This window comes from Perognathus longimembris, chromosome 10 (genome assembly GCF_023159225.1).
Source record: "Perognathus longimembris pacificus isolate PPM17 chromosome 10, ASM2315922v1, whole genome shotgun sequence".
Lineage (NCBI taxonomy): Eukaryota > Metazoa > Chordata > Mammalia > Rodentia > Heteromyidae > Perognathus > Perognathus longimembris.
Genome location: NC_063170.1, coordinates 54,739,242 through 54,752,714, shown reverse-complemented (window position 1 = coordinate 54,752,714; position 13,473 = coordinate 54,739,242). Strand labels below are relative to the sequence as shown.

The following is a 13,473-nucleotide window of genomic DNA, read 5'->3' as shown; positions in this document are numbered from 1 at the left end:
TGGGTTGTTCACATGTGGTCTGTTTGGCTGATGTGAAGAAGATTCATCTATACTCCTTTTTGTTTGTTCATTGTTGTATGGTTTCGTGTATATAAGAATGCAATTGTTACTTGGCTGGTAGAGATCAAACTTCATAAGATGCTACAGTTTTCATTCCTAAGAGGCTGGACCACTTTATCTTATTGGCACTGGCATTGTGTAAGACTTGTTGCTCCACACCCTTGTCAGTACTTTCATTTTTACTATTCTGGTGGGTATGTAGTGGAATCTTTTGGTAATTGAACTTAGATTTCTTTACTGACTGATGAGGTCTCAACTTCTTTTCATGTGCTAACTGGCCAACGCTGTGTGTGTGTGTGTGTGTGTGTGTGTGTGTGTGTGTGTGTGTGTGTGTGTGTGTGTGTTTCTCTTTTTCTCTTTTCTTTTGGTCAGTTTTCTGTTCAGATATTGTTCCCCTTTGGGGGAGGTATGGTAGTGAGTGGGTGTTTTTTCCTTACTAAATGCCACATAAATAATGGAATGACTTCAAGTTGATTCGTATATGTTTTCCTTTCAGCCACTCGAATCTTGGGTATAGATTCAAGTAAAATTGTCCAAAAATTCAGAATGAACAAGTGCACAGGCATTCTAACTTGGAATGTGTTATTAAAATAAAGATCCATATAAATATCATGCTAACCACTGCCATCCCTCTCTGGATTAGCTCTTTTTACCTAGGGGGAAATGCCATCTAATGACTTGAGTTTTGTAGCATTGACTATTAGGGTGAAAGCTACTTGTTTCTCTAAGGCTAAAAATACTCAGTAATACTTTTTCTTTTCCAAAATGGAAGCACAATCTTAATTTTGTTACTTTTTGTTATCATTGAAGCTTTTTTCTCCATTAGGAGTGAATGCTAGCTAGGTTGGTCTATAAGCCTTCTGTTGATCCATTATATTGTAATTTATGATTATAATTTTTTTAAATCAAGTCTCTTCTAAGACACATTTTTTGTAACAAGGTAGTATTTTATTTTAGCTTTTCTTTTGTTCTGTTAAATATTGAGAATTTCAAAAGAATAAACACATAGAACTACTTAGACAACTGGGGCTAAAGCTACAACAACAATAAATAATTAAATAAACAATAGGTACTTAGTGCTTGAAAGGCATTAGAAAATAAGGAGATGAATATATCAATATTAACTACCTATAAAATCGAGATTGGAGTTTTCTTTACTTCCTGAGCTGAAGTCTTTATTCCTAAAGGAAACAGTTCTCCAAATTTTCTCATAATTGCTTCTAATACATCGTAACCTCCCTCCCTCCTTCCCTCCTTCTCTCCCTTCCTCCTTTCCTCCCTTTCCCTCCCTTCCTTTCTCTAGAGCTTCATGCATCTTCAATGTACACTCTACTACTGAGATTCCCTTCAACACTCTTTTCTAAATTCCTTTTACACACTCATAAAAGCACACAAGTACCATAGGATCTTGTTTTTATGGAATCTATAAAAATGGATCTCATGGTAGTTGAGAGAAGAATGTGGTTTCCACCGGCTGGGACAGCAGGCTGGCAAAGGGTGGGAAGCAGTTCGACAGGAGCAAGAAAACGCATGTGGTGACTGTACATCTTGAAAAGCTAGAAGACAGGATTTTGAATGTAGTTCCCATAACCAGATTATAAGTGGTTGAGGAAATCAACATGTTTAACATGACTTGTACATTGTACAATGTATACATGGATGTTAACATTGTATGGTGACCCATTAATAGAATCAATGTATGTAGTTTTCATACATTTCAATTGTTTACTTTGACAATACTGAGGATTGAATTCAGGACCTCATGCTTGCTAAGTAGGTTCTTTACTTTACCTCCAGCCCCCTTTCCCATTGGTTATTTTGAAGTGGAGTCTTGCTACTGTCCTCCTTCTTGTCTTCCCTGTGTCGCTAGGAATGACAGGTGTGTGGCACCATGCCCATGCCTACCATGCCCATGGGCATGTCATGGTTAACATGGAGTCTCTTGAATTCTTATTCCTGGCCTGGCCTCAAATCATATGCAATCCCCTGATCTTCACCTCTAAGTATCTAGTAATATAGACTTGAGCCACTAAGCCAGGCTAATTCATTCTGAAAATGAGGAAGGAATCAGACATAATACATTCTTCCACATATTTCCTTCCTCCATTAGTAAATCACTCAGAAGTTATATCTTTGAAGATCAGAGTGATTCTTTACTGGGGGACTGAGTTCTACTGAACTAGTCTCTTTAAGGTTGCTTACAAATCTCTCTTTTAAATTTGTTTGCTCTTACAAAAAGGCTATAGTAATGCTAGAGATTGGAGCAAAATGTTGATAGTATATTCGTAGCAGAAGTCGGAACATGGTTTAATGCTATGCCATTTGGATATTTATTACATCATTTGCAGGCCATACAAAATTACTGGTACAGGCATGACCACGTGCCTGTACCAAATGTTTTTAGTGGCCTTAAATGCCCTGCACACTGGATGTTCTCCAGCCTGTGGTATGGAAACTCTATGAGTTGACAGATACTACTAGACTGACATCCACTCAACTCCTATCTTTTCTCTCCCTCTGACAGTGTCTGTAAGTGTTTAGACTATCCATTTTTAATGCAGTACTCTAGATTAAATTATTAAATTATTTTAGTCTTCTCCATATTATGTGAGCCAAGGCCTCTACATTAGCACTGCTGGGTTTATTTTTATTTCTTTCTTGTTTTTTCCCTCCATAGGGAAGCCAAAACATGTCCTCCTAGTGACAGTGGGGTTGGACCAGAATTGCCGCATGTGGCTTTCTCACACATGGTTCTCAGACCGTTCCTTCTCCAGGAAGCCCTGTTGATATGTTCTTCATTATGTGTTTCACACAGGAGGAAAGCTTACCAAGGACCTGCGCCACTTTCTCAATCAGCGTTTCCAGAAGGGGTCCCCGGATCATGAGCTCCAACAGACCATAAGGGATAATCTTTACCGCCATGCTGTGCCTTGTAAGTAGCTAGGCCTTGACATTACTACTCTGTGTTCTTGGGAGGAAAGTGGATGGGAGAAAAAAGAGCTCGACAGCTGGTTCTGGAACACTTTGTGATATTACAAGTAGAGCAAATCATGATGGACAAGAAGACAAACAGCATATAGTGTCATGGTATGCTGCTACTTACGGGGTTGCAAGACAAGCAAATTATCTCTCTTTTGTAACACTGACTTTTCAAGTGAGTAGGAAGGACCTGTTAGCAATAGTAGCTTCATCGAAATATTAAGTAGTACATGAGACAGACACCAGGAGTCAGAAAACATTGGCATGGTATCAATGTCCAGAAGTGTTAACTATTGTCCTTAACCCAGGATACCAAGCTTCAGGTTCTCAGAATGTCCTCTCTGGAAATCACACATTCCAGCAGCCCCTCACTCAGGACACTGCGTCTTCTGTGTCATGCTTCTTCTCCCTTTAACCAAACTTGCAACTTCACAAACCAGAATTATGTAAAGAAATGGCTTCCATAGACAAACTAATCTTCCCCATCCCCTTCCCGCCCCCAATTCTCATTAGATAAATCACAAGATGAAAAGCAAGACAACAAAGCCAAAGATCTTCAAAAGCAGTTTTGGGTGAAGGGATGGCAGGTAGGCAGCTGTATGTCTATCTGTGTCTAAGAATAGATGGATGCATTGGCAGCTAGGTAGTAGTACAATAGTCCTGCGTTCTGCCACACTTGTTCCTAATTATAAGACTTGACTCTGGGGAGACACGAGGTTGTTCAATTTCATTCACAATACGGGGTTGGGGGGGGGGGGGAGTCTGCTTTTAATACTTAGAATTTTCCTCTTCTCTGTTACTTTGTCCTTCAAAAATTTAAATTTTTTGTTGGTTTAGAAATACACTTTTTAAATCCATCCAAAAAAGAGGAATATTTTAATGTTCAGTTGACTCTGCTTATCTCTGTGATTTGTTTTCTGTAAGTGGTTCTCTTTAAAAGATCTTTTTAAAAGTGATGTACTAGAGTGCTATTTCCCAATATGACTGTAAAATAACAAATGGGACTAATCTAAGGCATTGGGTAAGTGTAGACTGCTACGGAGGCTCAACTTCTAGAATAGCTCCCTGCCCTCCCTTGTACCCTCTACTAAACTGAGGCTGTGAGAGAAGGGATACTGAAGGTGACTTGGGACAAGGCCCTAATGTTGTTTCCTTTCGCTGAGCGGCAGAGCTGTACTTGACATAGAGAGATTAATGCTGACCTGCAACTGTAGCCCTCACTTCTTTCTTTCCACATTTGTGTCAGAGCCTTTAATTCTATTCATATCTGCATCACAGCTCTGTGTAATTTAGATCAGTAATAACTCCTGGTCCTAATCATGAGTAGAGCAGGGGCTACCATTCTATTTTGATGAGAAAGAGGTATAGGGAATCAGGCTTGGGGCTGATAGTCTGGCACTGCCCTGCCCTTTCCCCCTGCTCATCATACTTCACTCATGCAATCCCTCTGAAAGGGAGGATCTTTCGCACCCACTTTATAGACGAGGAAACTGAGTCACGGGGAAATGAAGTCACCTGCAGGAAGTAACAGATCTGGTCTGTTTCCGCATCCCTCCGGTGGCTGCTTTCTGAGGCTGTCATATATGTCGCAGGTTGGATGTAATTGTGCAGAACTCTGTGATTGCAAACTCATGATTGTTCCCTGGGTGATTTTTTTCCCCCCTTGCTTAGATTCCAATTTAAGAAATGAGGATGAAGCAAATGAACACACCATTTCTTGATGCATCTGTGGTGTTACTATGGTTACATTTTGGCAAGCTTTCCCACTTATTTTTTCCCCCACTGATTTATTGGACCTGACTGTGAGCTAGATAGCTTGATTTGAAGTTTACCACTATGCAAGAATTGGGGGGGGGGGGGTGGAATGACCTCCATCTTTTAGAAACAGTGGAACAAATCAGGTTTGCCTTCGCTTGTAGCCAATGCTTGGTAGTGATATTTTCTGTTTGTATGAAACCACTAAGCCGGGAATTTGGAAAGCAGGGATAATTTTCCTACCGGAAGAATAGACAAGGAAGAATCCATTATGTATTTGCTTCATGAAGTGAGAAGGAAATTGAGAGGTCTGTTTCTGGGACTGGCATGCCTATTAACACGGGTCAAGCAGGGTGACCTGGGAGCTCTCTTGTAGGTCTGGATGTCCTTGGTCATGTTTGTGTTTTTGTTGATGCCACATGACCCTCAAATTAGAGCTCATAACATGCATTGTGTTAATGCATGTCTGAGCCCTGAGTTCGGATAATGGATTCTCCCAGTGTCGTCACTGGACCACAGGAAGCCAAGTTCATGCACTTAATATCCTAGAACCTTCTGCTGATGATGCCCAGACCTTTCCGGGCTTTGAGAAGAGATGACCTCAAGAACATTACTTGATGGTGATGAGGGTGGGGGGAACGTCTGCATTGCCTGTACTTTTAGGAAGCTTATGGGTTGTTAGAAAGAATAAATAAAGTTCCTCCTCCATTCACAATCTGTCCCACCGTGGTCATAATGTACATCCTGGTGGAACTCATTATTTAGAATTCAGTTTCATCCTCATTCTTGGACAAAGACAAGGCAAGTTCTAGCCGCCCTGTTTTACGGAGGAGATGAAGGAACTGTTATGCTCCCAATCATGCTGCTTCTAAATGCCACATTGCTCACATCTCACGCACTGCTGCTGTTATTTTTTAATCTTTACCAGCTTTATGGTGGCATCCATTTAATAAGTTCATTCAGTGCTATTTTTGTTAGAATTAGTCATCTCGACTTCCTTTTTAGTTTCACCTGATTCAAGAACTTTTATTGTTTCTACAGCGTGACAACGGTCATGGTAGTAGAGATTTAATTATATTTACTGATAAAAATCACCATTTAAAAAAGGGCAGAAAAGGGAGGCAGATACAGAATGGGTCAGCAATGGAGTGGGAAGTCTGAGGCTGCTGTGGTTAGCACAGGCCACATACCCCCTAAGAAGCCCGTAGACCACTTAGGAAAATAAAAGCAGTAGTACTAGGTGGTATTCTGCCTCTCCATTTACAGACCGTAGCCCCTTGGACACAGAGGTTCAGAAAGGTCAGTAGTGTCCCTACAGCAGCACATCAGGGTCGCGGATACATTAAATCTCTATCTCCCAACATGGGCTGTAATTAATAATAGCCCAATTAGAGTCATACAAGACTAGACCATTGGCAGTGAAAGCAAAAGAGGAAAAACTATTTCTGACTGCTAAGTTTATGGTCTTAGCTGCAAAGGATGGAATATTATGTTTCAGGGAGTGACATAAGGTACTCTACTTAAAAATAATTATTTGTGACTGAATGTGGTGGCGCATATCTGTAATCCCCACACTTCGGAGGTAGAGAAAGGAGGTGCTCAAATTTGAGACTAACCTGGGCTACATCATGAGTCTATACAGCAACACCATGTCTCAAAAAAATTACATTTGTAATGCAATACAATTTTAATAATGATTACTCACATTAAATGAAAACATTGTGTAGTTTTCTTATAACATCTTAAGTTTATCTCACTTTCTGTTAGATCTCTTTTTATTTCTGAGAAAACCACCTTTCATGAAATGGATTTGAAATATCTATAAGCATCCTCATTTCTATCATTCTTGAGAATAATCTGATTAATATTTTCACCTTCTTCACCTCCAGTGCTATTCACGTTCTCAACCTCTCCCTCTGTGTTCAGCCCCAGAATTTCTTTCTGGCTCCAGCTCTCCTCTGCCTTTTTGTGACTGGCTATCTGGCTCTTCCATACTATCTTTTTGAGGGGGTTGGTTATGGGACTTGAACTCAGCGCCTGACCACTGTCCCTGAGCCTTTTCACTCAAGGCTCTACTACTTTGAGCCACAGCTCCACTTCCTGTTTTCTAGTGGTTAATTGGCAATGAGAGTTTCATAGACTTTCCTGTCCTGGCTGGCTTTGAACTACGATCCTTAGATCTCAGCCTCCTGAGTAGCTAGGATTACATGTGTGAACCACTGGCCCCCAGCTTTTCTCCTTTCTATTTGAGTGCTTCTCAGTCATTTGAGGTGTAGCTTGAATGTCACTTCTGCCAATGTCACTTCCTGCCCTCCTCACTGAGCCTTCAAGTGTGTCCCATCTCTGCAATGTGTGTCATATTAAAAAGAACTTCAGGTGAGCCAGGTGTTCTGTCGCTCTCAGTGACCAGTGTGACCCTATCTTGGTGCATTTGGGATAAATGTTTGTTGAGTGAACAAATAAATGAAGAAATGGGAAAAATTTTCTCAGTTACATAGTGTGTGTGTGTGTGTGTGTGTGTGTGTGTGTGTGTGTGTGTGTGTGTTCCTGGTGCTTGAACTCAGGGCCTAGTTTCTGTCCCCTTGCTTTTTTGCTCTAGGCTGGCATTCTACCACTTGAGCCACTGCTCCACTTCCAGATTTTTGATGGTTAATTGGAGATAAGAGTCTCATGGAAAAAAGTGTTTGTTTTTTTTTAAAGAAAAGTAAGAAAAGAAATAATCAACCCTTTGGGTTTTGATGTGTGGCATTGAGTGAAACCATCAGGTACTGAGTTCAAGTCCTGGTCTTGGACCTAAAACAATGAAAGAAAAAAAGAGCCTCATGGATTTTCATGTCCAGACTGGCTTTGAACTGGGATTCTCCAAGTTCATCCTGAGTAGTTGAGATTACAGTTTAAACCATCAGCACCTGGTGTTTATGTAGCTTTTGAGAGCAAACAGAGTTGCTTCTACATACACTTTCAGAATAAAAAAGCAACTCAAAGGTTTGAGCCACTCATAGACAGGCAATAGGATTTCGCAATTAAGTGGTAGGTAATCCAAGCTCAGAGGAGAAAGCTCCAGGCTTCTGTGATCCCAGCACCTGAGTACCCACTCACAGATCTTCCTAATGATAGTGTCAGTATCGCCACATCTCCTGTGATGATAGCCTTCCTGCTTTATGACTTCCTGCCCGGATGGATGTGACAACATTGGAGAGTGTAGCTTTGGAATGGTCGCTTTCCCCCCAGGAAGATAAATGGGTTACCTGACAGAGCTTGTCATTTGCCCTACTGCTGCTGTCAGAGTGAGATCCAGATCATCCAGCAGTGCTGGCTGTCTGTAATGCTGAGCACTGTCCCTCCTTTCTACCCACTCTGGGCTCTGCTCTGAGGGTTCATGTTGCTCTTCAGACCAAGGTCATCCAAAAGAGGAAGAGATAAAGCCCAGTTGTTCCTTGGCTTAATTCTTTGTTGATCAAGGTTTTCCCTGATCCTGAAGCCATTGTAACCTGACTGAGAGGTATTGATCATTGACTTAGAGGAGTTTATGGATGTATTAAATGTGTTTTATCTTTAAGACCATTTAAATTTGATGTGGTAAACATAGATGATCTTGGTCTTTATTTATGGAGGCACTGTATTCAAACTGTCAGCATCTGCTAACATTTGCCATAGTTTATTATTGTGAATGGGGCCATACATTACCCGTGGGACTATTTGAGCCTATTATTTTCTCTTGAGCTAGTTGTTTCCAGGGCCACTTGCCTGAAATCAGCTCGTTCTACTGTGGTCTTTAACAGTTAAGAGCTAAACTAGACATTTTTATCAGCAAGATACCAGGATAAAGATACTGATGATGGAAAGTAATTGTCTCCTGGAATGTGTTTCTCTCTGTTAATGTTGGGTCGAACAGGAGTAAAATGGTTCTGTCTGTAATTCATAAGCTAGACATTTCTCAAACACCCATAGGAGTGACCAGATGAAGGGCCCTGGAAACTTTCATAGCATTGTTATGGTTGTTGAGCTCTAACCAAAGGAAATTTGACTCCACAATAATAATGGTTCTACAGTTTGAAGATGCCTGCTACATGTAATGTCTGTGTCTTCTGTCTGTCTGTCATGTAATCTCTAACTCTAGTTTCATCTGGGCACATGGACTTTTAAGGATTTGAGCTCAAGTCCATGTGACCCTCTGTTATGTCATTGCTATTGTGCCATACGTTAGAAGGTTCTCCTAGGTGTTCAGCTACTGGTGCTGGCTGCCTGTAGTGCAGTAAGAATGCATCTTTATCACGTCTTAACTTTTGTCTGATGTTTTCCTCCTTCCCCTAGGCTTTTCATGGTCTGAAGACTCTCCAGCACATGGATTCACCTCCTTACTGCTTTTATTTTATTTTTTTCATTTTTGTTTTGTTCTGTTTGCCAGTCTGGGGGCTTGGACTCAGGGCCTGAGCCCTGTCCTTGGCTTCTTTTTGCTCAAGGCTAGCACTCTACCTCTTGAGCCACAGCACCACTTCCAGTTTTTTCTGTTTATGTGGTGCTGAGGAATTGAACCCAGGGCTTCATGCATGCTAGGCAAGCACTCTACCACTAAGCCACATTCCCGGCCCCTTACTGCTTATTTCTGCCTTTTCCTTTCTTCTCTATTTAAGCTTACTTCTTTATCAGTTTCCTATTGGGCTTCCTTAAACAGTAGCCAAACAAAAAATAATTAGTCCCTAGTGTAGTGTGAAATTCCTGTCGTATGGAATATTTATACATTCCCTAGTGGATTTAAATGTGGTACCTTGAAGAACACACTGTGTGATGTGTTCTATCAACAAAGCAGTTTTGTGTATAGTGATGAATTCTTGTGTTTTTTATTTGTCTTTTTAAACTTTTAATGATGCTTTAGCACAGAGCTAGTACACAGATAGAAAGCAAGACTTTCTCCTCTGCTTGCTGTAGCCTGTCATATATGGTATAAGATGAGGTAGAATTCATTTGTCATCAAGTCACATAATAGTGCAGATAAGGAGTTCTGTGCCAACTTCAAAAATCTTGGGATTAGAAACAAAATACATTTTGTGTAGATATGACTTAAAGTCTGGGATCAGTTAGCGTTACAGAAGTTTGTGTCCGAGTGATACAGGATATGGAAAGGTAGTGAGGGAAGTTGTAAAGGTCCTTTGTGGACTCCATATTTACTTCTTGCAAATAGAGGATTGATTTTCACATCAGTGAGCTACATGTTCCTAACTAGGATAATTCTTTCTCACTGGGGTTCTGCCTGCCCCTGAGAAGCACAAACTTATCACGGGACCTTGCTATGAACTTCATGTGCAGATAAGGTGAAGATCTGCCCTAGGATGAATTGGTTTGTTGTTTCCTTTTGGTGTGATCTATTACAGTGTCCATCATTAACAAAGATCTGAAGCCATTTCTTCCATTTCTTCAGTGTGTACCTTTTATCAGTGATAAACGTGACATTTTGCTTTTGAGAATTGCATGCCATTGGTTATGAGGGATTGCTTATTTCAGTCAGTAATTCTGTTGCTGCTCTGCTGTCTTACTTTCTCATTGCTTTTGCTCATCGGATGTATTTTATTACTTTCCCCTTTGGGATGATCTAGACTTGATTTTCAATTTTAGCTTCACGATCTACTCTGAAATTTGAAATTCTACTCAAGATAGGTAGCTGTTATCTATCACTATGCCAATGGAGTCTGAGCATCCTCTAGGTATCATTTTGTCAGCTCTGTGTGAGTAGACAGAGCCGATGAGGTGAGTGGCAGGGGAAGGAGGGAGAGGGGATCTGGGAGGCTGAGCAGCACCTAGGGCCAATGCTCTATAATTTAGGATATTAGTAATAAAAAGAGTCACAAGGAGTGTTTGGTGAGTGTTCCCGGTGTGTCAGGAACTCTGGTAGTCATTCCACTTGTGTTATTTCCTTTAGTCCTCTTAATGATGTTCGAAGTATGTGACTTTTCTACTCATATTCCAGTGAAGGAACTAGAGTCTAGTGAGGTCCTGGCTCATATGCTAACTCTACCTGCTAGGTCCTCAAGTCATTATCTTAAACCATTGCATTTTATGGCCATTTTGTCCAAGCAGATGGCTTCTTTTAGTAAAATGCCCTGAGTAACAGAAAAACACATCACTCTCAAGCCACTGCCCAGCGTTCATTCACAAGCCTAGCACTGGCACCTCATACCTGTCATCCCAGTTACTGAGGAGGCTGAGACCTAGAGGATTGCAGTTCAAAGCCAGCCCATACAGGAAGGTCTCTTTATTTAACCACCACCAAATTGTCCGTTATGTGTCAGAAGTGGAGGTATGGCTCAAGTGGTAGAATACTAGCCCTGAGAGAAGAAGCTAAGGGGAAGCACGTAGGCTTTGGGTTCAAGCCCCAGTGCTGGTATGTATGTACATATGTACATGTACACACACACACACACACACACACACACGTCAATCAGCATTCATTGATATATTCACTCACCACCTTTTTTGTCACTTGGTTGATATAGACATTTCAGTCTGGAGCACCTGAGATAATAGCAGCCTCTCCCACTAAAATGTTTTGTTGGTATGCTCATATGTTAGGGTTTTCAGGTGTCAACATTTTCATTGTTATGATTGATGCTCAGGAGAAGTACATAATAAGTACCCGACAAGGGGCCTTACATCCCACAGGTCCTTTCCTTAGCTCAGGCCTGCTCCTTGCTTACCCTTTTCCGAAAGGATATTCAAAGCCAGCATTCTTCCTCTTCTCAAGGCCTTAGTTTTAATCTATTTTGTGTTGCTATTATAGGAGCACCACAGATGAGCTAATTTATAAAGAAAATAAATTCATTTCTCATGTTCTTGGAAGCTGGGAAGTGCAGGGTCAAAGGTCTGACTGTTGGGGCCTTCATTGCGGTGTGATCATGTGGCAGAGCAAGGGGACAAGAGTAGGCTGCACCCTCTCCTATAATAAGCCTTTCTTGGGAAGAAAAACCCATTCCCTCCACTAATCCATTCCCCAAGCCCTTATGATTGAATAGTGTGGGGAACTCAGACTTCCAACCCATTGCTTTGGTGAATAAGTTTCCAGAACACAGATTTTTGAAGGGGATACACTCAAACCCTAGCTGCCTTATTTTCATGATGATTCTCTTTACGTTTGGTTTTTTTTCCCAACAGCTAAGTGCTTTACCAATGGCTTTCCAACGTTTGTTGAATAATGACTCAACACTAGATGCTAGGCAAGAATATAGTGAAATTAATAATTGGATGATTTAGGCAATAATCAGCATGCTTAAAACAGCACGTTTTCTGCATAGTCTCAGCATCAGCAAATCCCAGTGTTCTTTTTCTTTGTATTTCTTATTATATGTTGTTAACCCTAATTGTCATTGCATGCTTGCTGAATAGATAGATTCACATTAGAGAAAAGATGGGGGGAAAATTTCCAAATGTAAAAGCTCCTATCACGCATCTTGATATATGTGTGTCTGTTAATAGATTCATATAATCAAGGTTTGGTTTTTTTTTTATTCTATGGTTCTTAATAGTACAGAAATGGCTAACCTCTAGGAGTTTAAGTTTACTTAGAGTTAATGTTGATTTAAAATCTTCTTATGAAAACACATTAGACTAGACATGATACTAAGTATTTTATGAGTTTGTCTCTTTTAACAGTCTTCAAATCCCAAGAGGCACAGTGTTACTATTCTGTTTAGTGTTTTATAAGGATGGCAGGTGAACTGTGGAGAGCTTAGGTAAGGGATCTGTACAAGTTTTATAATGATGTGATACACATTCAAACCTAGTTCTAACCATCTCCAGAATTCAAGCTCCTGGTTTATTATTTCTCTTATCTGAAATCACCTTAAAGATCATTCTAAAAATTAACATACTGAATTTAAAAGTCTTCTCTTAATAGCATATGGATTAGTCCTTCGCTGGGTGTAGTATTCTAATATATCTATTTGGCAGCCATGTTAATTTATTTAACTGCTTTATAATTTTAGCTGACATTTGTCTTCAAGATTTGTTGCGATTATAATGCCCATTATACAGCAGTTTATGAAGGTACTTGCATACTTTCCTAGTTACCTTTACCATCTATTATTTATGTTAGAAGATATTGCCATGTTTCAGTTTCCTAAGAATGATTTAAATCTAGAGAATATAGTATAGTGTAATTGTGAAGAATTCTCCTTTTATGAAATGTATTCAGTCAAATTAAGTACAAATAAATTTTCTGGCTACTCTTGTACACTCTGTGCATTTATGCTGAGGTCTGGGTAAGAATGTGTTGGTGATTGGGCTCCAGTTGATTTATACTAGCTGTGGTGTAAGATAAGCTATTTAAAATGGTTCGTTGATTTTATATGTACTTGTCACTTTTTAATACTTTGTTACTTGTTTGATTGTATCCACAGTATGAATGAAATACACTTGTTAACCAATCAATAACAAAATTGTATTTAAAATTGAACAATTACTAGGGGCTGTAGTTGTAGCTCTGTGGTAGAGCATACTTAGTTAGCATGCACAAGGCCATGGTTTCAATCCCTAGCACCCTTCTATCTGCTCCCCAAATTAACTAATTAGCCATCTTTATTTTTAAGGAAATAACACACTACAGTAGTTAGAAGTGGTGGGCCAGACAAGTACAGCTTGCTCTCAAGGAGCTACAAGAGATGAAAAGTGTCACATGTTGGGAGAGCA

The 13,473-nt window shown here is 40.2% G+C and overlaps 1 protein-coding gene across 18 annotated transcripts in view; it reads left to right on the top strand.

The window, feature by feature from the left end:
* Positions 1-13,473, top strand: part of Magi1 (membrane associated guanylate kinase, WW and PDZ domain containing 1) — a 548,751-nt gene that overhangs the window by 318,795 nt on the left and 216,483 nt on the right. For all 18 annotated transcript variants that reach the window (XM_048356096.1, XM_048356103.1, XM_048356102.1 and 15 more), the window contains exon 2: positions 2,876-2,992. In XM_048356096.1, coding sequence (XP_048212053.1) covers positions 2,876-2,992 — 117 coding nt within the window. The remainder of the gene's footprint in view (positions 1-2,875; positions 2,993-13,473) is intronic.